Source organism: Lissotriton vulgaris, chromosome 12 (genome assembly GCF_964263255.1).
Source record: "Lissotriton vulgaris chromosome 12, aLisVul1.2, whole genome shotgun sequence".
Taxonomy (NCBI): Eukaryota; Metazoa; Chordata; class Amphibia; order Caudata; family Salamandridae; genus Lissotriton; species Lissotriton vulgaris.
In genome coordinates, this window is record NC_141700.1 from 459,232,574 (window position 1) to 459,254,473 (window position 21,900).

At 44.3% G+C, this 21,900-nt stretch overlaps 1 protein-coding gene across 1 annotated transcript in view; it reads right to left on the bottom strand.

Moving 5' to 3' along the window:
• Positions 1-21,900, bottom strand: part of LOC147676774 (uncharacterized) — a 347,621-nt gene that overhangs the window by 275,455 nt on the left and 50,266 nt on the right. The window contains exon 2 of the mRNA XM_086945207.1: positions 5,669-5,806. Coding sequence (XP_086801333.1) covers positions 5,669-5,806 — 138 coding nt within the window. The remainder of the gene's footprint in view (positions 1-5,668; positions 5,807-21,900) is intronic.

Consider the following 21,900-nt stretch of genomic DNA (forward strand, 5'->3'; position numbering starts at 1 on the left):
AACCCATAGTATGTTGTGGAGATTTTAATATACATGATTTAGAGAGTTCGTTTACACAAGAAAATGCGACCTATAGAGGTAGGAAAAGGAAAGTATTCAGGGCTCTGGCAGATATGGTCACACATAATGCTCTGGTAGATCCTTGGGTAAAATTACATCCTCACCTTGATGGTTGTACTTTCTTTTCTGCCCCTCATAAAGTAATGGTTAGGCTTGATTATTTTCTGATAACGAATTGTCTACTAGTTGAGTCACAGGTGGAGAAGCTACCCAGGGTAATCTCAGACCATAGTCCGGTGATCCTTACTATTAAAATCAGCCAAATACCAAGAATTCCTGCACAATGGACTTTTGAGAGAGGTCTTTTAAAGGATCCTGCATATAGGGAGCATATGGTTGTTTGGATTAAATGGTTTTGGGATATAAATAGAGGGACAGCAGCCCCAGGGGTGGTCTGGGATACATTCAAGGCAGGAGTAAGGGGAGAAACAATGAGTTTCGCAATGGGGAGACAAAAAAGAGAAAGAGAAAGGCGAGAAGAGATAGGACAGAGGTTGTTAAGTGAGGAAGCGAACTTAAGTAGGGCTATAAGATACAACCTACCCTTAGAGGATTGTCTGCTTAAGATCACAGCATTAAAAGCTGAGGCAGTGGAAGGTTTTGCAAGGCAGGCGGCAGAGAACTTTTTAATAAAAAGGGAAAAAACATACGAACTTAGTGAAAAGGTGGGGAGGGTGCTGGCAATCAGAACTAGGCAGAGAGCAGCTGAAGCAGGGGTAAAGGAAGTAAGAGACGTACAGGGGAACATGGTCATGGAGACTAACCTAGTAAGAGAAGTCTTCAGGAAATTCTATGGGGATTTATATACTCCAGAAGATCCAACGAATCTAGAAGAGATTGATAAATATTTGAGGAATATTCCGCCACCAACAATGTCAGCAGAAGACAGGGAGATATTAGATAGACCTTTGCAGCCTGTAGAGTTAACGGAAGCTATTGGAAGCCTTCCGGCAGGGAAAGCGGCAGGGCCGGATCAGATCCCACTTGAATTTTATCAAATATTCCAAAATGAGCTTTTGGCAGACATGTTTAATATAATGCAGCAAGCACAGGTAGGGGAATCTAGTCCGGAGACGTGGGGTGGGGCTAACATAATAGTTATCTTGAAAAAGGGGAAGCCACCAGAAACACCAGGGTCATATAGGCCAATCACATTAATGAATTCGGACGTTAAAATCTACTCTAAAATATTAGCAAAAAGGCTGGCTGGGATAATTGAGCAGTTGGTAACCCCTAGCCAGCATGGATTCATTCCTGGGAAAGGGACCACGCAACATGTAAGGACGGTGATCACGATGTTGGATTCTGCGGATGTCCTAGGAGACCCTGTCGCAGCATTATTTCTGGACGCCGAGAAGGCATTCGACAGGGTCTCATGGGATTACCTGTGGCAGGTTATGAGGTGGTGTGGTCTGGGGGAACCTTTTATAAAAGCCATACGGGTACTGTATAATGCTCCAACAGCAAGTATAAGAGTGAATGGAGGGCTTTCTGATAAAGTAAAGATAGCTAGGGGGACTAGGCAGGGATGTCCCTCCTCTCCCCTGTTGTTTGCGCTATACTTGGAACCATTATTGCGTAGGCTTGAAGCTAATCAAATGATACAACCAATGAGGATTAATAACTGTGTGGTGAAGACCTTAGCCTACGCAGACGATGTTGCAATTTTAACGCCTAATCCGACCATAGCCATAAAGGAGGTGGAGTTAGAGGCTCAGAGGTTTGGGAAGATCTCAGGATACAGCCTAAATAGATTAAAAACGCAGATAATCAAAAATAGATGTACTGTATGTACTGATGATAGGGTGGTTAACTCAGCAGTATACTTAGGGGTGCTTTTAACGGCAAGTTTGGATAGCATAGTAGAGCAGAATTTGGCACCTCTAATTGATAAAGTCAAAAAAGATTTAGAAAGGATGAATAATTTGCACCTTTCCCTTATGGGCTGCACAAATGTAATTAAAATGTTAATTTTACCTAAATTTTTATATTTCTTCCGTTCTATTCCTTTAGTATTTGAGGCTAGATGGTTCAATTTGTTAGAGAAAGCACTTAATAGATTTATTTGGGCACACGGGAAAACTAGACGGGCCTATAGATATATGACCCTCCCAAGAGAAAGAGGTGGTTGGGGGGTACCTGATTTTAGGCTATATCAAATGGCGGCAGCACTTCAGTATATGCAGGGGTTAATTGGGGGCGGAGGAAGTGATAGTAGGGTTACGACTATGTCAACAGAAGTTTATTCTATAGTATTAGGGGCAGAGGCAGAAAATAATTTTTTAAATAGAATTGAGTTTGGTTATCACAAACGGACTAGGTTTAAGACTGTAGTGGCAGCAGGTAGGGTATGGATAGCATTCCTAAAAAAAATGAGGATGGGAAGATATAACAGATACACCAGGCTCTATAAGAATAGATCTTTCCCGGCGGAAGTATTTGCAGACTCGATAATGTTGAGTTGGTACCAAAAAGGAATAGGGCAGATTGGGGACTTAATGGATGGGGAGGAGTTAGTTCAATTTACTGCCATCTTTAATAGGAAGCAATGTGTGCTCAAGTCAAAACAGAAGTTGTCACATTTCCACTAATTAACACTATTATCATTGTAAATGCCAAAGTTAGAATTTTCCACAAGTTAAAATTAAAAAAAACAAAAAACTTTGTCATTTACAATAATAATCCCTCAAACTTTACTAATGCGAGCCCTATTGCATTGCAAATAGTTGTTTAACTGTTATAATGAAAAATGTTGTGTGAAATTTTTCTATGTATTGTGATTGATTGTTTGCAAAATATATAAAATAAACATTTAATAAAATCCATCAGTGCAAATACTGCAGGTGAGGGAAAAAGGGTCAAGCAGACACAAATTTAGAACCTCGGTTGTCTACCTGATAACCCCAAAAAGTTTCAAATGCTGCTGCTTTTCTTCTCCTGTTTCCACTGTATTCACAGAAGTCATGGAGCTTGGAAGCAGTGACAGAGGGGGCAGGACATGCACCCTATGAGGTCGAACTCAGGTAACACCGAGCACTAGGGGTTCCTTTGAAGCTACTGTGGTGCTAAGTCAGAATCCTATCAAACTAAAGCTATCCAAAGAAGAGTCTACTCACTGGCATTCCTTGAGTGCTGTCAGTGGAACAAGCAAAACCACCCAGTGAGATGCCATTTTGCCTCATTGTCTCAGGTTTTTGTGTGCATTTTCCAGGACATCACAGTCAATGAACAACTGGCAAGCTTTCTCCCTACCAATTTCAAGACAGAAAACAGAATCTGAGACCCATCTTTAAAGAGAATGATACATGCCCTGGATGAAAAGAGTTTCACCAAGCAATCCCCACCAAATCAAATGTCATCACACTTTCACACTACTGCGTTTGAAGAAGTGTGCTTATCTGTGATTGGTAGCAAATGAGTGCCCTGAGCTCTGGCCCTGCTTAATGGAAGATGTCCATTACTGAACTAATAGTGAAACATACTTTGCATTGTTTACTAATGATGTTCTAGGGAAACTCTGGACAGATGGTCATCCCAGCTACTCATAAAGAAAACAATAGAACGCACCTCTCTCATCATATTCACAGGCTGAATGTACAATATTCCATATGCCACATATGAAAGTTAACGCCATAACTGCCCTTTACACGGAAACCTGGGCTAGAGTAAAGCTGGGCGACGGGTGTAGCACAACCCGAGCATTTTTACGCAGTGAGGATTGAAACAAGGATGCGTTCTAGCTCCCAGCCTCTTTAATCTGTTTCTTTCAGATATCGCACAGCATATTGAAAAAGCCGATTGTCACCCTCCGAACATGGCCAACGAGTCAGTCGCCATCCTACAATATGCAGTGACATTGTCTTGTTGAGCCAAACTCCTATTGGCTTACAGAGATCAATAAACTATTTAGCATCCTACTTGGATCAGGTACAACTGGAGCTAAACAAAGAAAAAACAAAAATTGTTCGCTTAGTGGATCCTAAAAAAACAAAGTTTAAATGGTCAGTAAAAGGGGCAATTGTAGAAGAGCAGCGCTCATATAAATATCTTGGCATAATAATTGAGCAGGGCACATCTCACAAGGAACACAAATTGGCCTTAAAAGCTAAAGCCCAATCATTAATCTATGCTTACAGACAATTACGAAAAAAAATAGACTGTCCGAACTACACTCATCTGCTAAAAGTCATGGCCGCACAAATCCTGCCCAGTCTATCGTACGGTTTAGTCACTTGGTGTGGAAAAGATGCAATCTTATTGAATGAGCTCCAGACTAGGATTTACAAGGCTGTTTTTGAGCTGCCTAAATCTGCCTCTCCTTCTCAGGTTCGACTGGAATTTGGCTTACAGCACCAGAAATACCGGGTAATGAGTAGCTTCGTCAAACTCTGTCATAAATTCCGCTGCTCCAACCCAGACACCCTGAACAATCTATGCTGGAATGAAATTAAGCACCAGATGAACCTAGAAACACTGTGTTCACGGGGAAGCTTTTTAAGAACAGCTCTGACCGAGCTGGAACTACAAACAGCGTGGGAAAACGGGGAAGATAGAGTAAGCTTTAGCAAAGCCGTAAATGCCGCAGCTAAAAAGAAATCCTTGCTGGCTGACAAAAAAGCAATCACCAAGCGCCGGCATGGGTGGACAGTTATCAACTCATACAGAACCCTAAGGCCCCAAAATTATTTATCCGCTCACTTCAGCTTGCAATTAAAAAAGAGTTTTATACACTTCCGCATGGGCTTGCATGATTCAAAAGACCTGTATCCAACCTGGAAAAAGCCTTATCAATCCGCAAACTGTCGACTATGTGGTTTTAAATCGGAATCTGTAACCCACTTATTATGTGCTTGTCCAGCAGTCCTGGAACAGAGGAGACAGTATTTAAAATGTATCTTCAATGATTTGAACATTCGCTCATGCAGACAAGCAGTGATAAGCTGGCTGGAAGGTGCTTCCATTATCTTGGTCTGCAGGGACATCAAATTCATGACAATGGTCAGAAACCTCTTACGGCAAGCTGACGGAGAGCAAACAAAATAAGCAGGATCAATGTCACCTTTTAACAGCCGAGCAATAAAACTAATGAATGGACAGCATACTTACCAGAGTCTAGCAGCAGGTCGTAAAAAGTGGTGCATGAATATTAAAATTTCGGAACACTGGGGCTTACATAATACAATCATCTTTTTCAAAATGTCTCTAAATTTTTGTAGCCCCTCACAAGTTTTTAATGAAAAGTAACAATATCCTTTTATATAATTGTTGAACCATGTCAAAATTAGGTGTATTTATAAAAGTAATGACATTTTTTATACGTTTTAAGGTCATTGGGGGGGTTTGTAATGATTTTAATTAATCAAACAATAAACTTACTATTGTCAATGGCTGTAATTTGGGAAGATAATCATGCGGCTTGTACTTACAGCAATGGATACACTAACAACAACTGATTTCTGAATGGGCTTCTCTTTAGCTCTAAGAGTAAAGAGACAAAGGTGTCATGTGATAGACCTATTAAAAAAATGACAAGGCTATTTTCATTCAGTGCCATGCACCATTTTTCTCACTGTTAGTTACTATGTATACTAAAGTACTTTGTACTTACACGTTTTATCGCAGGGCATGCAGCACCTGTCATACCAAAATCCTGGGCAAAAACCCTGCACCACTCCTGCAATGCATTTAGTTTGACGGTAGTCAACACAACTTCCTCCGTTTTTCTCACAGTCACTGTAGGTGAAAGCTGGAAAGAGAGGGGCCGTTATCATTCTATGCAACACAACTGTAACCATTGTAACATGTATGTACATATTGACAGAGAAAAAACATTTTGTCTTTCTGCATTTAACTGTATTTGGAATAAGGTTGTTGCTTGGTGATGAATTGATAGGGTCTTTCATTTCAAAACTGGCAAGGTGATTCTCAGACAAGCAGATGTTGTTGCCATTGTCACAGTTCACAACCTGAACGTATCAAGACACGGAGTAGTCAAGTTTGAGCTTTCAGAGCATTGTTAACATGTTTTTAACTTTCTGTTAGTTCTCTATTTCTGACTGAGGCCATTCTGCTATTTGGGCACCTGAACTAGATGGAATTTACAACCCCTTAGGAAGTACCTCATTTATAAAGGAATAAGTGCTGGTGCCCCAGGTGTTGCTCAGAAGCGTACAGACTGCACTGCTAAATGTCAGGGTGCACAATACCAATGCAATCTGGTCATGATTCAGCGTCATACCTCTTTCATCCACCACTAGACACTCCCTACCCGTATTTATCTCACTCTTGCAGGTTTTTGTCAAGCTGCTTTTTCCCTTTGTCACTATTTCCCTTCCATCGTCTTTCTCCCTTTTCTGCCTTGCCTTGTCTTGTTCTGGGTTCAAGTCTGATTCTGAGTACTGGTTCCATCAAATATGTGCAGGTGGGCTCTACCCGCAACCACTGGCTCAAATTAAGCACTTCCCCTTGGGATGCTCATTCGAAACCTGGCACTTCTAGCCATCCATCATCCATCGAACTGAAGGGCCATCTGGGGACACAGATTAATGTCCTATTACTTACTGGTAATCTTCGTTATTCCATGTTCCATGGTCCACAGCCCATTCAGTACTTTTCTTTTTGAGCATTTTACAATTTTCACAAAACATTTAGATGACAACAATTCAGTCCCAATGCAGTCCCCACTCCAATTTGTTTTACCCAGCCCCCACATCAACCCTCTCCCCTTCCTTGCCTCGACTCAGAGCCCAATTGTATAATTTCAAGATTCTACATTGTCCATCATTGCGATCATAAATGCAGTTCTATTCTTAGGAGGACTCATATCGGTCTTGACATCTCAGCGGATCAGCTTAGTGGCAATGCTCCAAATGTTCTTGAGCATTTCAGAATCGATATATCACCTTGAAAGTAATCCATGAGTGGTTTTGAAATAGCCTTAAATTATTTTGTTCTCCTTGTACGTCACATGAGAACATTTCTATCGCTGTCAATGACCACATCCTCCTTGCCCAACGGATGGAGTCTGGTATCCGAGAGGCAGATTTACAAGAAATTGAAGCATCTGTAGAGATACGTCAGTTTCCCTGCGCCTGCCTGTGATACCGCTGCGCCACCATGGATGCGCCTTATTTACAATACAGCGTACCATGGTGCAAGGATTGACAGATGTGTCGGGAATTCTGAGGTATCTGTTGGTGCAAAGACCACGCATTGCTGGAGTCGTGTCGCAGCGCGTCGCAACTCCAGCAATGCATAGGAGGCCTATACTTATTGTACAGCATCACTCCCTAAGGGTTTGATGCAGAAGCATCCTAGAATTGGCACAGTGAAATCTTGTAGATTTCACTGCGTACTTCTACAAGGCTTCCCTGCATGGGAATGCCCACCCTGCATTCATTATACCTGACGCAGGTATAATGTGACGCAGGGCTTTACAACGTGATGCATTTCCTTAGATGTGTCACGTTGTAAATGGGCTGCAATGTGGCTGACACTCTGTACAATATTCCATATCACACAAATGAAAGTTGCAACAATCATTGGCTGTAATTTGGGCAGATAACATTGCATTGTTAGAATGTGATTGGCGGGGTAAGGCCAGTAGGTAGGTGGTACCACCCCAAAATGTAGAGTGGGGGCATCAAAATGGCAGCTGGATGGGCCCCACCCAACATTGCACAGATAAGGTGACCAAAGAGCCAACTGGCACACTTTCGCTTTTAGCAGTCTTGTCCCGACAGACACTAGTATCAAGAGGCCTCCGGGCATTCATTGCGCTCTACAAATACTAATCAAGACTGTTGTTTATTCCATACTCAGAGCTGATGAGCTCACTGATTTAACTTTGTGGCAAAGCTCCTCAGACAATCTTGTGTGGCAAATTAGACGAATCTCTGGAGCACATTGTGTGCATTTGCCCAGAGCTGTTGACCCTACGCAGAACAAATTAGAGGCCTGATTGGAACGAACTGGGAGTTTGTATCTGCAGGCAGGGCATTATTGCTGATTTCAATCCAGAGAATGCAGCTCTAAACATCAGCTTAACAACTTTCATTTACCTGGCTTATCGTCAGTTCATGCAGCCCATTCTCTAATTGAACCAAGGAAAACTGAGGCACCCGCCACCATCTGATTCAAATGAAGGCTAATAAAAGCAGTACCCTTAGACCTCAGTTGATTGCTCAGACTGGAGGCCGGCCATCCTCATTTCGTCATCATTTAAGAGCCATCTCATCGCTTAGATTAAACTGCTGCAGCACACTACAGAACATTTGGGATTTTTGTAGACTCTATTTTTGCTCTGGCAATGATCTGTTGTAGTACAGTACGGGAGAGAAGCCCCGCCCACTCCCCTGCCCATATTTTTCATTGGCTTGTGTCTTTGTCCTTCGTAAATGCTGTCTTCTGATTCCTAAATATGCTTATTAGTCCCTCTTTAGTACAGCCATGTCTTCCTTTGTAACCTCCCATGGCTACTGGCCCCTTTACTTGTTTGTTACAAAGTACAATTACTATTTTCTTGATTGAAGTTTCTCCTACTTTACGTAAGACGTGCTTTGCTTACATTGAGCGGGCCATGCTCGCTTTCACTTTGAAAGCAGCCGGGACAATGCAGCTGTTTGTTTGCAATGCCATAGGTTTTGCATTAAAACGCAAGACCTAAGCACTACAAATATTTATTTTATTACTTTCATGTTTTTTTAAATTCACGTTTATGTGAAGGCGCTGCGCTTTGCTTGAAAACGGTGCCCGCTTTCATTTTTATCTTTCAGAATTTTTTATTCAATTTCATGCAGAAGGGGGCACCGTGCTATAAAAAGCACTTTCATGTGGTTTTTTTTATTGCCATGCCTGCCCGTGAAGTGCCAACACTGATTCCGTAGCTATTGTTTCTGAATTTATGACGTGCAATGCTTAGGGCGCTTCCTTTATTATGTAAAGTCCAATACAGCACACAGGTTGGCAGTGGCTAGATTTTACCTGATTGGCATTCCTTTTTGTTTTCAGGCACAAAGTACGTGATTTAACCATCCGGTAATTTTAAGTATTGTAAAGCAATACTAATAAATAGACCTTGCCTGACCTTAAAAAGGCCACTCTTCGGAAAACAACCCCCAAATCTGCTTTTGTTTCCTTACTGTAGGCGGCCTTGACAGGACTGTGCAAGATGCTTTTCTTTCTTGGCGGGATAGTTTGTGTTGAATCGATGTGAGAAATTAGGCTTCCCCAGGCCTCCGAGAGAGTCGGAACTTTTTTTAACATCACCTCTGCATGGGAATCATGAACTTGGTTAGCAAAGAACACAAGCCCTAGGTCCTCTGCCATATGGCAGCTAAGCATAGTTCCTTTCTTGCCCTCAGTGATGTGGAACCTTGTCTCGGTGGAGTAGCTTCCATTCGCAACAGTGGTCTGAATGATGCCACGGAGAGGGAGTGGGTCTGTTTCTCCATAAGTGTAGATCCGTGCCGTGGATGGCGTGAGAGGGGGTCTCTGTGATAAGCGGTCATACTGGTCGGAGTCCATCACATTGACAGAGGCCACAGTGTCGATGATGGCCTGCACCTCAGTGCCATCGATGGAGACAGAGCACATGGGAGGGGGCCTCCACCTAGTCCCTGTCCGGCTAATGTACGACACCACAAATACTTCTTAGTTGTCCTCGTCTTCATACATGGGGCGTCGTTCTTGTGGTTGGTCGTCCGGCAAAGGCTGCGGGTCGTCAAGGAAGATTTGGCGAATGCTCTGGGACATTCTTCTGGATCTTGACGCTGTTGATCGGAACCGCCCAGCGCGGCACACTTTGGCAGAGTGGTTTAGTCTTCCGCAACGAGAACACGTCTTTCCTTTTGCCTCGCAGACAGACATCGTGGGTGGTCCTTGCCACAGTGTCCACACGGTCCACCTGGTGGGGGTCTAGGCGCCTGGCGAGGTGTCGTGGGACGTCTGAATTGCGTCCACTTTCTCCTCCTTGATTGGCCTGGGAGCGTGTGATGTGGCAACCTATGAATGTAGGGCGGTTTCCATTTCTTCTGCCCTGGTGTCTGACAGTTTGTGGGAGCGGGCCAGGACCAGGATTTTGTCCAGCGAGATTCCGGGTTGCCAGAGGATTAGCTTCTGCAGGAGCTTCGAGCGGCAGCCCGCGATGATCTGATCACGGATTTCCTCTCGCTGGTCTGTGAAAGGGCACGTGCTAACCAGCTGGCGTAGCCACGCGTAAAACATGTTGACGAATTCAGTGTTAGTCTGCCACGCCTTTTTGAACTTGAACTTTTCGAAGTCATGGTTGAGCTGTGGATCGAAGTGTCTATTGAGCGCGGCGACAGCCCCGTCGTAGTCGTCCTCATTTCCGATGTTGGGGAGCACCTTGAACAGATCTTAGATCTCCGCACCCCCATAGTGGATGAGGAGTGACCGCTTCACGGTGCTGTCCGTTTCCCTTGTCCCCTTGAAGTAGTGGTTGAGTCATCCGACCCAAGCCTTCCAACTTGGCGTGGCAGGATCCGAGGCTTCACTAAAAGGGGGCAGCGGTGAAACTGCAGTGTGAGTGTGCACCGGTGGCGGTGGATTGGCACAAACGGCTGGGTTGCGCCTTCTATCTTGCTGGGCGGCAGCCCCTGTTGCCAGTGGGACGCTCATCATGGCTGGGCAGTGATCCGTAGGTGCAAGGGCGCGGTTTGTGTTTGTGCGCTGACGTGCTGTTTAGGGTGAGTGTTTCAGCACGTGCGTGCCCATTGTCAGCTGTGCAGTGATTCTGTGCGCATGCAAGTGGGGCGCTGTGGCTCTTGATGCTGCCTCACGCGGTCCGATGAGCATGCGTACGCTGGGCGTGAGTCGCCCTGGTTATGGTGCCCAGTGGCACGTTTCTCCCTTCCCCACAAGACAGGTCTCAGTGGAGTGGCCCTTCGGACTCAGGTCGCTGTCCTAGGGCGGTGAAAGAAGACTGCACCCTATTCCTTTTCTCTTGATTGCAGCTTCCAAAGCTTGTTTTTATTCCTCTCTTTCTCGTCCCCTGGTTGCAGTGGCCTATGCTTGCCAGTGGTCTTGCTCCCCTTTCTTCTTCACCCCTTAGTGGCGATCTCCACTCAGGCTTTCCACACCAGTCCAGGGGCAGGGACACGGGAGGCAGGCAGCAGGCGGGACAGCCCAGGCACAAGGCCTCGTTGAAACCCAATGAGGCAGGCAGGCAAACAGGTAAGCGGGCCACCCGGAGGCTCACTTCCTTCCAGGCGCTCGAAGGATAGAGGCGCAGGGAGGCATACTGCCAGGCAGCTTATAGCGGAAGCAGACAGCGCGCCACATGACCGCAGCGAGGCCAGCAGAGCACTCGCCAGCAACACTCACCCCTGCCACCTCGGGCCGACCCCAGCGCCGCCAGCTGAACGTACTCCCGTTGGGCAGGGAGACGCGTGGGCGGGCGCGTGTCAGGTCGGATCCAGCGCAGGCCCAGACGGCAGAAGTGAAGGTCGTGGGGCACGGTGGCCTTCAGGCAGCTTACGTCGGGCTTCCAGGGGCGATGCGGGTGGGCTCCGGAGATGCCACACGGCAGTCAAAGAGCAGGGCAGACGTGGGTGGGCACCGAGCACTCTTGACTGTACACGCATGGGGTGCGACCGGCCTCGCCGCCAATGTAGCGCGGCGGGCCCAAGTCAGGTAGGCTGCAGGCTACGCTAAAGGATGACACAGGAGTCAGTACTTTCACTCTTGGCCGGAAGGCCATGAGCGGCCTTTGGTCCCTTTATTTATACCCTCTGGACGAGCCCACCCCGAGGAGTGCATGAATGCGTGAGTGGATTGCAACATTGTTGGAGAGAGTCCGGGTGGCTCTCTACAGCCATGACGCCCCTGATACCGGCACTGAATTGTGCCCTGCAGCGCTCCGTGCACATACTGCTAGGCAGTGCCACGGTCTACCGGTTGTCGCCCACTCACCCGCGCTGGGCTGTGCCCTGCAGGCTGCATGCCATATCCCCCAAGAACCTGCCCCTGAAACAGTGGACACTGGTCGTCAGTCCTGCCAACCGCCTGCTGGTGGAGCTACCTTGCCACGTGTGGGTGTGGGCTCTGGACCCTGTTACCTACTCAGATTGGGACAGGGTGTTCGTCACGGTCAGCGAGGCGCCCCTGTCTCTGCCTCAGGGGCTGGACCTGAAGGACCTCGGTTAAGTACAATAAGTCGGCCAAACAAATGAGCCATGTGAAGGTGTGTACTCCTGCCAGGTTTGGTACGTGAGAAGCAGCAGAGCTGTAGTTTTAAGAGCATGTTTAGAACTTCAAGCCTTCTTAAGAGAGCTATAGTTGCAAATTTGGCAGAGCGCGTGTCTGACAATATATCTAGTTCCATGACGTTTGCATCCCTCATACAACACCACTAGTTTCACTCTAGTGACACTTAATAAAAAGTAAGCATGGGCGAATTTTGCAAATTCGCAATTCGCAAATTTGCGGATTTGCAAATTCGCGATCCGCAAAATTTTTTCGCATGTTCGCAGGCGATTTGTGTGTTTGCGGAGCGCTTTGCGTGTTCGCGGCGCGCTTTGCGTGTTCGCGGCGCTTTGCGTGTTCGCGGGGTTTTTTTGTGCTTGTTGTTGTGCCCTTCTGCCCTCTGCCCCATTCGTTTTTGTGCCATTCTGCCCTCTGCCCCACTCGTTTTTGTGCCCTTCTGCCCTCTTCCCCACTCGTTTTTGTGCCCTTCTGCCCTCTGCCACACTCGTCGTTGTGCCCTTCTGCCCTCTGCCCCTCTCCTGTTTTTTTTTAGAATGGCGCGGGCAAGCTGCCAGCGCCATTCCAAAATAGTTACTAAGTTAGCTTCATCAGGAAGCACTAATAGATAAAATAAAGCAGGTGCTCGAATTCAGTTAAACTCGAGCACCTGCTTCTATTAGTGCTTCCTGTTGAAGCTAACTTAGTAACTATTTTAGAATGGCGCTGGCAGCTTGCCGGCGCCATTCTAAAATAGTTACAAGCTTGAAGCTTGAACTTTTGCCCCTCGGATCCGTTCCGCTCGCGGATTCGCGGATTTTCGGCAAATTTGCGGGAGTTCGCGGATTGCGAATTTGCCGAAAATCCGCAAAATCCGCGAGCGGAACGGATTGTGCGCGCATGCTTAATAAAAAGCTAAGGAAACTGGGGTATCTACCTCAATTTATCTTTGAATAAAGTAGTGCTCTGCTCATAATGACAATAACAAGGCTGCAAATAACTGAATTCAGCGAAAACATATGGCTAGGTAAACTACGCCCATCTGATACGGGGCAAACTAATGCCTTTGGGATTATCCCATGTCAGATCCCACTCTAGTATTTGTGGCTTGATATCTTTATTTGTATAATGTAGTGATCTCAACTTACTCCTTCGTATGAGTAGTATTTCCAGTTTTGAGTTTTCCATTCATTTTAATTCTTAGGATATTTGCATCTCCTTTTAGAAAATACTGTAAGTAAAAAAACCACAAAAGACAGACTCCATGATTTACTTAAACCCAATCTGGGATTACTCGTGTTTTTAGTTTTTATATGGACTTGTTTCTGTCTACGTTTGTATGTCTTTATTTCTCGTAATACTGCAAACATGACAATTGTGCTACTACTGTTGTATAGTTACTCTTTCAAAAACAAATGAATCTACACACATTTTCCATTGCTTTATTAACAGTTTTAATACTGTTATTAAGGAAACTGTGCTTTGTTGCAAGGGCACTTAACCTACTCAAGAAGCCATATATGCAAATATGTATCTTTGTTATTTGCTACCGATGATTGGTGAGTGTTTATTTGTGACCATTATCTGTAGCTTGATCTTTGAGGCTTTTCCTTTACATATACCCTCACTTAAGTGAAATGATGAGGCTTTGGCTATACACGAGAAACATGAGAATGACAATAAGCATTGGTAAAGTCAATAGGTCTCACCTTTGAGTCTTAATGGCTTTACCCTTTTTTAGGTTTCGTGCCTAGCGTTTCAGTGCGCTGCGGCGAGAGACCTCTTGTAGGGGGTTTCAAAACTAACCTAGGAATCGCACACGCTCGTGCGTGTGTTTATCCTTTTGGCCCACGCTATTGGCCTTTGAGTGCGTCTTTTTAACAAAGACAGCACGCAATTGGCCAAAGGCGGGCGCATTGCTCCGTCCATGGCCTACTGGTGGCGGTTACCCGCACGACTGACATCTGTTTTGCATTATCGTCCCCAGACTTGTGCGCCATAATGCAAAACAGATGGCCTGCTCCCTCACACAAGCGTGCGCTCTCCGGCACCACTTGCGCCTAGTTACGTTTCTTTTAGGCATTCCTTGACTGCCTATGTGCAGCCGCTGTATTTCCCTTGCTGTCTGTTTGCTGAAGCATTCACCCCTCCCACTGGGTGGCCTTTTGAAACCCTTGATCTGCAGGCTCCAATGTTCCTAGAAAGGAAGGGCGACTTGCCGAAGATAGAATACTGCGTTCCGCAGCACCAGCAATATGCCATGTTTACAGTAAAGTAGAGGTCCTGCTAAGTACCTCCCTGGGGGCTGCATGTAAGTGGCAGCCTTTCAGCTAGAAGCCGCCTACGAGCTAGTAATAAATATTATATATTAGTAGAACGGAGTATTGTCAGCGGTGTTCACCGCATCGCCAGTGCCTGCTTTCAGTTGAAAGAAGGCCCCGTTTTCATGATGAAGGTGCCGGATTCAGTGGACCTCTCTCTAAAAGCCGCCATATTGCTCTGAGCATTACTCTGCACCTCCATTGAGTACCTTTAAATATGATTTTTTTTGAAAGTTCCAAAAAGTAGTAGAATAATTCTGTGCTTCCATGACTTGGCCTGGTTTGTCTTGCTCAGTGTGATGTTGGGAGGGAGGGAGGGGGCGGGTGTTACACTTAAACTGGAATATATCAGAAATCTGCTCAGGGCGCATTGTCTGATACTTCCCATTGCAAACAGAATACATGTTTTGGTAAAACAAAAAGTAAGACAGTTTCTTCAGAATCGATGTTGGACATTGCAGGTTTCTTTACCACTGATCGCTTTTGATTGGTCAAGTGCTCTCCTGTGTCAACAAATCCAAATTTTTGCAGTTTGTGTATTAACTATCGTCAGTTTCGGCAATGTTATGCTGTAGACGTTGTCATTGTTGTTTTTGTAACTTTGTATTGTGTACCACACTTGTAGAGAAATTGCTTTAAAGAAGATAGCAGCCGATCGTACCTAGTGGGTCAGAATGCGGCTTTACATTCTTTTTTTGCAGATTTATATAGCATGAACTCGACTAAAGGTATTGGAGCGCTCTACATGAGCACCAGTTACCTTACACAAGGACACATTCATTTTCTTTTGATAGGCAGAGGGAGATTAAGTGATTTGCCCAGAATCACAGGATGCAGAGTCGACCCCCAGGCTCGAACCTTGGTTTCACCAGCTCCAAAGTCGTCAGTCTAGCTGTGAGACCACATTAAACTTGCGTCTTCGTTAAGTGGTAGGCAATTGATTTTTAGGTCTGACTTCAAACAGATGTAGCCATCATTAGAAGCTCATGTCTAGGGCTGAGGTATTTTTTTTCCGGTTGTATACAGAAGTGAATAGCTTGCAAATTATGTAAAATTTGCTTACATTTACCACAGAAGACCTTTTTTTGCTAGGGAGAACCACACAACGACTCAGAAAAACAGAGAGGGACCCCTTGTAACCAAAGTAATGGGATTCAAATAATGAATAAAAAACAAAGCTTCCATTGGTATACTCAATATTATCCACCGCTCGCAAACAGTCACAAAACCACTTGATCCCACATCAACTGAACACAAGGGAGTCTAGTTGCCAACCCAAAACCAGTACACAAGTGGTAGAAATTATATATGTCTTTTTATTAAATGCATTAAAAACATATAACAAAATTAAAACAAGATTAAAAAATCACATAAAAGTTTGAACTATTGGCGTTGCAAATGATAATGCAATGCCAATAGCTCAAACTTTCTGTAATGCGAGACCTTTTGCATTGCAAATGCTTGTTTACATGTGTTGCTGCTTTCCTGTCCCACCCACCACTTCTTCATGTTGCTATCCCCTTCGTCCTGCCCTTCAGTTCTTCCACTCGACTCAATTCAGATCTACACATTACCATTTCACACCACATAATTCAACAACAAACCACATAATTACACAACACACCACATACAACCAATCTACACTACAGATGGCCACATTATATCACAAAATTCTACAGCACACCACATAATTAAACTCCACTGCATATCACTCCACATCACAAAATACCATTTCATATAGTTACATTCTATTGCACACAAACCCACTCCACATAATTCCAGTACACTCCATACTACATAACTCTCCACATAATTCAACTGCACAACATTCCACAAACTAGCACTACACAAATCCACTTCACGTCACACAATTCCACCACACACAATTCCACAACTAACAATTCCAATCCAATCAACATAATTGCACTCTACACCCCGTTCATCCACTCCAATCCCAACCAAAACGCATGGGTAAAAGACACTATCATTTACAATGCCAATAGCTCTAACTCTCCCGAATGTGAGACCTATTGCATTGAAAATGCTTGTTATCGTCATTGTAATGATGTTATTATCGAACAATAAACAACTGACCTGCCTAAGACGATAGGTTAGGTGCTGCCAAATTTCTCAGTAGTTTTGGGTTGGCATCAGGGTATTGACAAATTGCCTTAACTGAGGGAGCAAAGGAGAAATTAGATTTCTCCACACAAGAAGAGCAATTTAATTTTTAAGGTATATCGATAGTGTTGAAGAATCCCTTTGCCACTTTTCAGAGGTTGGTCAACTAGGTCCTGGAAGGGTTGGAAAACATCAATTTCACCTACCTGATGACATTGCTCCAGCTGGGAAGAATACCCGTATCACTTGAAAATATTTGCTCCTGCTTTACTTTGCCCTTACCATGAGTGGTAAAGTCAAAGCACTGTCTTTAATATATGCCAGTCATCCCTAAGGTAGGCCTTCTAAGCCCAAGAGGCAGAGCGCATTATATTAAAGGTGTGGACATATAAGTAAAAATGTATATGTTCCTATAGCAGCCTTTTTCCATTAAGGACTACCGTACGTGATCAGCGGTCAATGGGATAACATGGGCCGGCTCCTGGGCATCCCTGAGATATGATTCTGATGAATATAGTCATGTTTGGTATTAAACAACTTGCCTCATCACCCCGTACATGATTTGAATGCTGGGTTTGATGTGGCATGCACCCAGGTGTCTACCTTAGCAGATGCCCACCTGGGTACCTCTGCCTTTTCTGTGCCCTGGCAGGCAGTCTGCAGCTGCTGCTGCCAAGACAGGAATCTGACCTCCTGCCAGGTAGAGAGAACAATCCCATGAGTCAAAGACAAAGGCCTGCCTAGGAAGGAGGTAAAACCTCCCTCCCTGACAGGATGGCTAGTGAAGTGGCACATCAAGGCAGTGAGCTTTAAAGCATGTACTTCCTCTGATATGAGTAAGCTGCCCTGCTCCCAGGCACACTAGAACCCGGGTAGGCGGGAGTCAGGAGGAGTACACCCCCAGAAGGCTAGGCACAACGCTCGAGTGGGCTCCCTGGTGTGTAAAGCCAAGAAAGATTTCTATCATTTTTAGAAATGGCAGAATAGAGGGTTCTGAGTAGAAAAGGTGACCCGCACCCCCTGGTGTGGTCACCTCCGGGGCAGATTAGCCGCTGGGGCAAGTAGCCCATTGGTCACATGAACCCACATGCAACTAAATTGTGCATTTAAGGGTTACCCCTGACACCAGAACTAAGTTATGTGAATATGTGCAACCAAGGACAAAGAACAGATCAGACTATGTGACTTCAAGACCTGCACAAAGCAAAGGCACAATAACCTGCATATGTGACAAGATCAAAGACCGCTACCTCAGACAGATGGACCCCTTTGAGTGTCAAAGGCATCTCCAGACTCCCTTGGACTAGTAGGATAAGTAGATGGTTCAGTGCATTCTGGGAAACATATTCCTGAACTCCAACAAGTTTCAGGCAGCTACCATGAACTAGATGATCAAACAGGCAGAAACATGTCAACCTTAACCTAATAGGGAATATCTATACCCCTATTTGTCACTTAGCTTTTTAGTCCTAACCATTGGGGACACCTATTCAAGTTATTTTCCTCTCCCATGAGTTAGTTTTAATTCACTTTTTGATTTTTTCATTATTTGCACTCTGCCCCTCACTCAGTCTTTCATTGGAGGATTAAACAAACCTTGCTTTCCTCTCCTGAGGGAGAGTTGTAGCTTAAACTGTGCACCTTGCTGTCACAGTGTGCAAGAGGGAACCCAAAGATGAAGCATGTCACCTTTGGGTGAGTGATGGTTTCTTGTCTTAATAAGACTAATTGTTCCTCCCTTTCCATTTACACCTTAGTATGTTAGCCTAGCATCCAAACCACCCCGTAACCTTTTTGTGAATATAGCTACCATTTTCCCCTAGACCTCCAACCATCAAAGTATCATCTAACTGTTCTTTACGCTTCCAAGGCTTGTTGGTGACCAGGGCTGTTACCACCATCTTTGCACAACTCTGCAAAATGAGGGAACTCCGCAGCACCTTCCCCCGATCTGAATAGTGGCCCATTTGTCGACTTTTTGCATCCCTTTCCTCCCCAGCACCATCTAAGCGGTAAACCCAGCTCTTCTGTGTCTCCAGCTTCAGCACTAAGGACAGCCAGGACAACTATGCACCCAGGCCTTTTGGGCTAGGTAAAATTGAACTGACTGTTGTGGCTTGGTACTGTTGTTGTATCTCCTAAACCCTCTGTGGGATTCGCCTAACTCGACCTGCAAGTGACCGATCGTCACTAGTGCTTTGTCCCATTGACAGCAGTGGTATTGTTGTACTGTGGTGAATTGCACTGAATTATTATTGCTTCTAAAAGTCATAACTCTGGTTATATGTATTCCTTTTAATTCATTTTGGTGTCTCAATGAAAAGAAAAATAGACTTTGTTTTTGTAAATTGGTGTCAGACTTCTTTTGAGTTGTGTTAAATAATTATCGCTCATGTTGATGATCTGAAATGCTTAACACATGTTCCTCAAGTAAAGCCTGACTGCTCTGTGCAACACTACCATGACTGAGCTTCTCTCACCATCTGTGGGGTATTGTGAGATTATTACATAGTGAGTCCTACCCAGCAGCACTGCATAATACTCCACTTTCCTACATTATAAAAATTAAGGGAAAGGTACTATGAGAAAATTAACTTTACACTGCCTAAAATTTCCGGAGGCTCAGTTGTAGATCTCTGAGTACTTAACACTTAATGAGGTGTGAAAAACGCTCCCAGTGCAAGAACAAAGACTTGCATGTAGGGAAGTATGACCATTTATGCAGCGCCCAGAAACTTAATTATCTTCAAAGGGGCTCCCTTGTCATAAGCTAGTGTGAGATGACACGTACACATGTCCTTTCTCCATTCTCCTAGGCAACCAGGCTCGAATCACAGTGGGTGGAACTGCCCCCTGAACTGGCTTGAAGTGGCCACAGAGGGAGTGTTACTCATTTCACTATACACACCTCTGGGGTGTGCACAGAGGCTCTACACAAGGGTAGAAAGGTTTCACCATCTTGGATATAGGCAGAGTGGAGCACTGCGGGGTTGCTTACTAAAGGAGACACAAGTAGGTCTTTTTCCAACTGATTACGGGGGTTGGGTTCTTTATTGATCAATTGGGTGTACTGTTAATAGCATACTAGAGCTATACAGCTAAGCCATCACCTCGCAGGTCTTATTTCATAACAAATAGGAGGGACCGGGCTATTTCAAGATTGGCTTGGTTCACATGGTCTAGGGTACACAGTGGCATTTCGTCACATTCCCATTACTGTAGGAGATTCGATTCGGTGATTCGATTTCAACCCCTCTGGCATTTCCATTACTTATGGATTTGATCCACAAATGGCAACAATTGTCGCACATTGACAAGCGCTACCCTACCACCTTATTCTCCAGACCTACCATATGCATAGCATTTAATCAACAGGGAGGGATGAGGAATAAATGTGTCCGTTTCTTTCCCCAGGGTAAGAGCTGGATTTAATCAAGAGTGAAAATGGACACTTGTAGCACTACTCGACTTTTGGTTCAGGGAGATTAGGAAACCCTCAAAAAAATCAATGTTATTTGGAATGTGGTATATATGTTTCCTCCGCCCCACATTGAAGTTATGGCAGTTATCAGAGGGTGTTCCTAGATATGTTGGCTGCCAGCCTCATCTAGAGGCACCTCTGGTCTCTGGTCTCGAGTGCAGTGTCCAGAGACAAAGGGTTTTCCCCACAAGTAAAGTATAGGCAATTACTATTTTGAGGGTTTCCTAATCTACCATATGCATAGGCGTACCTCATGCATGATTATTGCAGATCACTGTTAGAAACACCAGATCATCATCTTTATCATCTTTGTTTACTCTCTATTTACCTTACCCACATATACTCTTCTGAAGGACATTGGGGGCTTATTTTGTCCCTTTGGCTTTTCACCCCAGCCTTGGTATTTCTTGAATAAGGATACATAGCCATTTCCACATTTATAGCAACTCGTCCCTAATGTGCCCATTCAAATACTAGTGTGTTTCTAGACTACTTATACCATCTCTCTCCTATCTAGGCCTCTTCTTTTGAGACAACATCCATAAGTAGGACGCTTCATACCGATTACACATTACCAGACTGAATCCATTTGGCACACGTACTCCATTACTACTCTTTTGGTAAGCGTTTTACTAGGAAACATTTTTTAACCTTTTTATCACAGAATGGCGCTTTGGTTTTTTACTTTACTATGGGATTACACTATGGCTCTGGAGATCCTGTGTCACAAACATTCCTGTTTTCTTTTTCTTCTCACAATCCTTCTCAACCTCGAACCATTACTCTCTCACAGTACGGCTATTCCTTCCTTTTACAGCAGTATTTAGGCGCAGTCCTTTTTCTCTTGGACTATGACTGGTCAATCTTAACTTTTCCTTTACTCCCTTCTAAATAGGAGCTATTATGATTTTCCAACGATGGTGTCTAAAATATGTTCATGTTGTATGCTTGCTATCAATGAAAAACAACACTCCCAGGCAATATAAAACAAATGCAATGTAGAAAATGAGTTTGTTGAGGAAATATTAAAAAACAATACATTTTAATTATCTCAGCAAATACATTTATACTTAAAAAAGATACAGATACATCTGACTCCGATGGAGAAGGTAGCTCACACTTTTACGAACCAGAAGGTCCCTACAATGCACACAAGGGTAATAAAAATATTCATCAACCTTTTTTAGGGCAGCGCGGGATACGACGCGGCTGCCAACTAGTGAGATTTCAACCCCAATCCAGAGGCAATTTCCAGAGTCTTCAATATCAGTCAGATCCTCATCAATATCTAGAAACCAGAAGCAGCCAGTACTGGAAACACTGGAATTAATCCCCATTTTCAACCTGTCTGCACACAACCTAGATGTGGCCAGTATATCCCTGCTATCAAAAGGCCTGTCATTTGTTCCACACGCAAGTGCCAATACATTTGAGCTATATAAAGATATACATGCGTTCTTTAGAAAAATCAGGCTACATACATTCTTTGAAAATGAGGACAATACAGATAATTTAAATAGAACTAACAACATTGTATCACTACCCTCTACCTTCACTCCGAATCTAGAACAAGTAGGACCTGAAGTAGCAATATTTTAAAACGTTTAGATCAAGCTTTACATTTTATTCCCAAGCCATGCTACAGCATCACAATGGAAGAATTTACGTCATTAAAAGCACTTATTCAAAATCAATTAGTAACTATAAAGAGCTGTG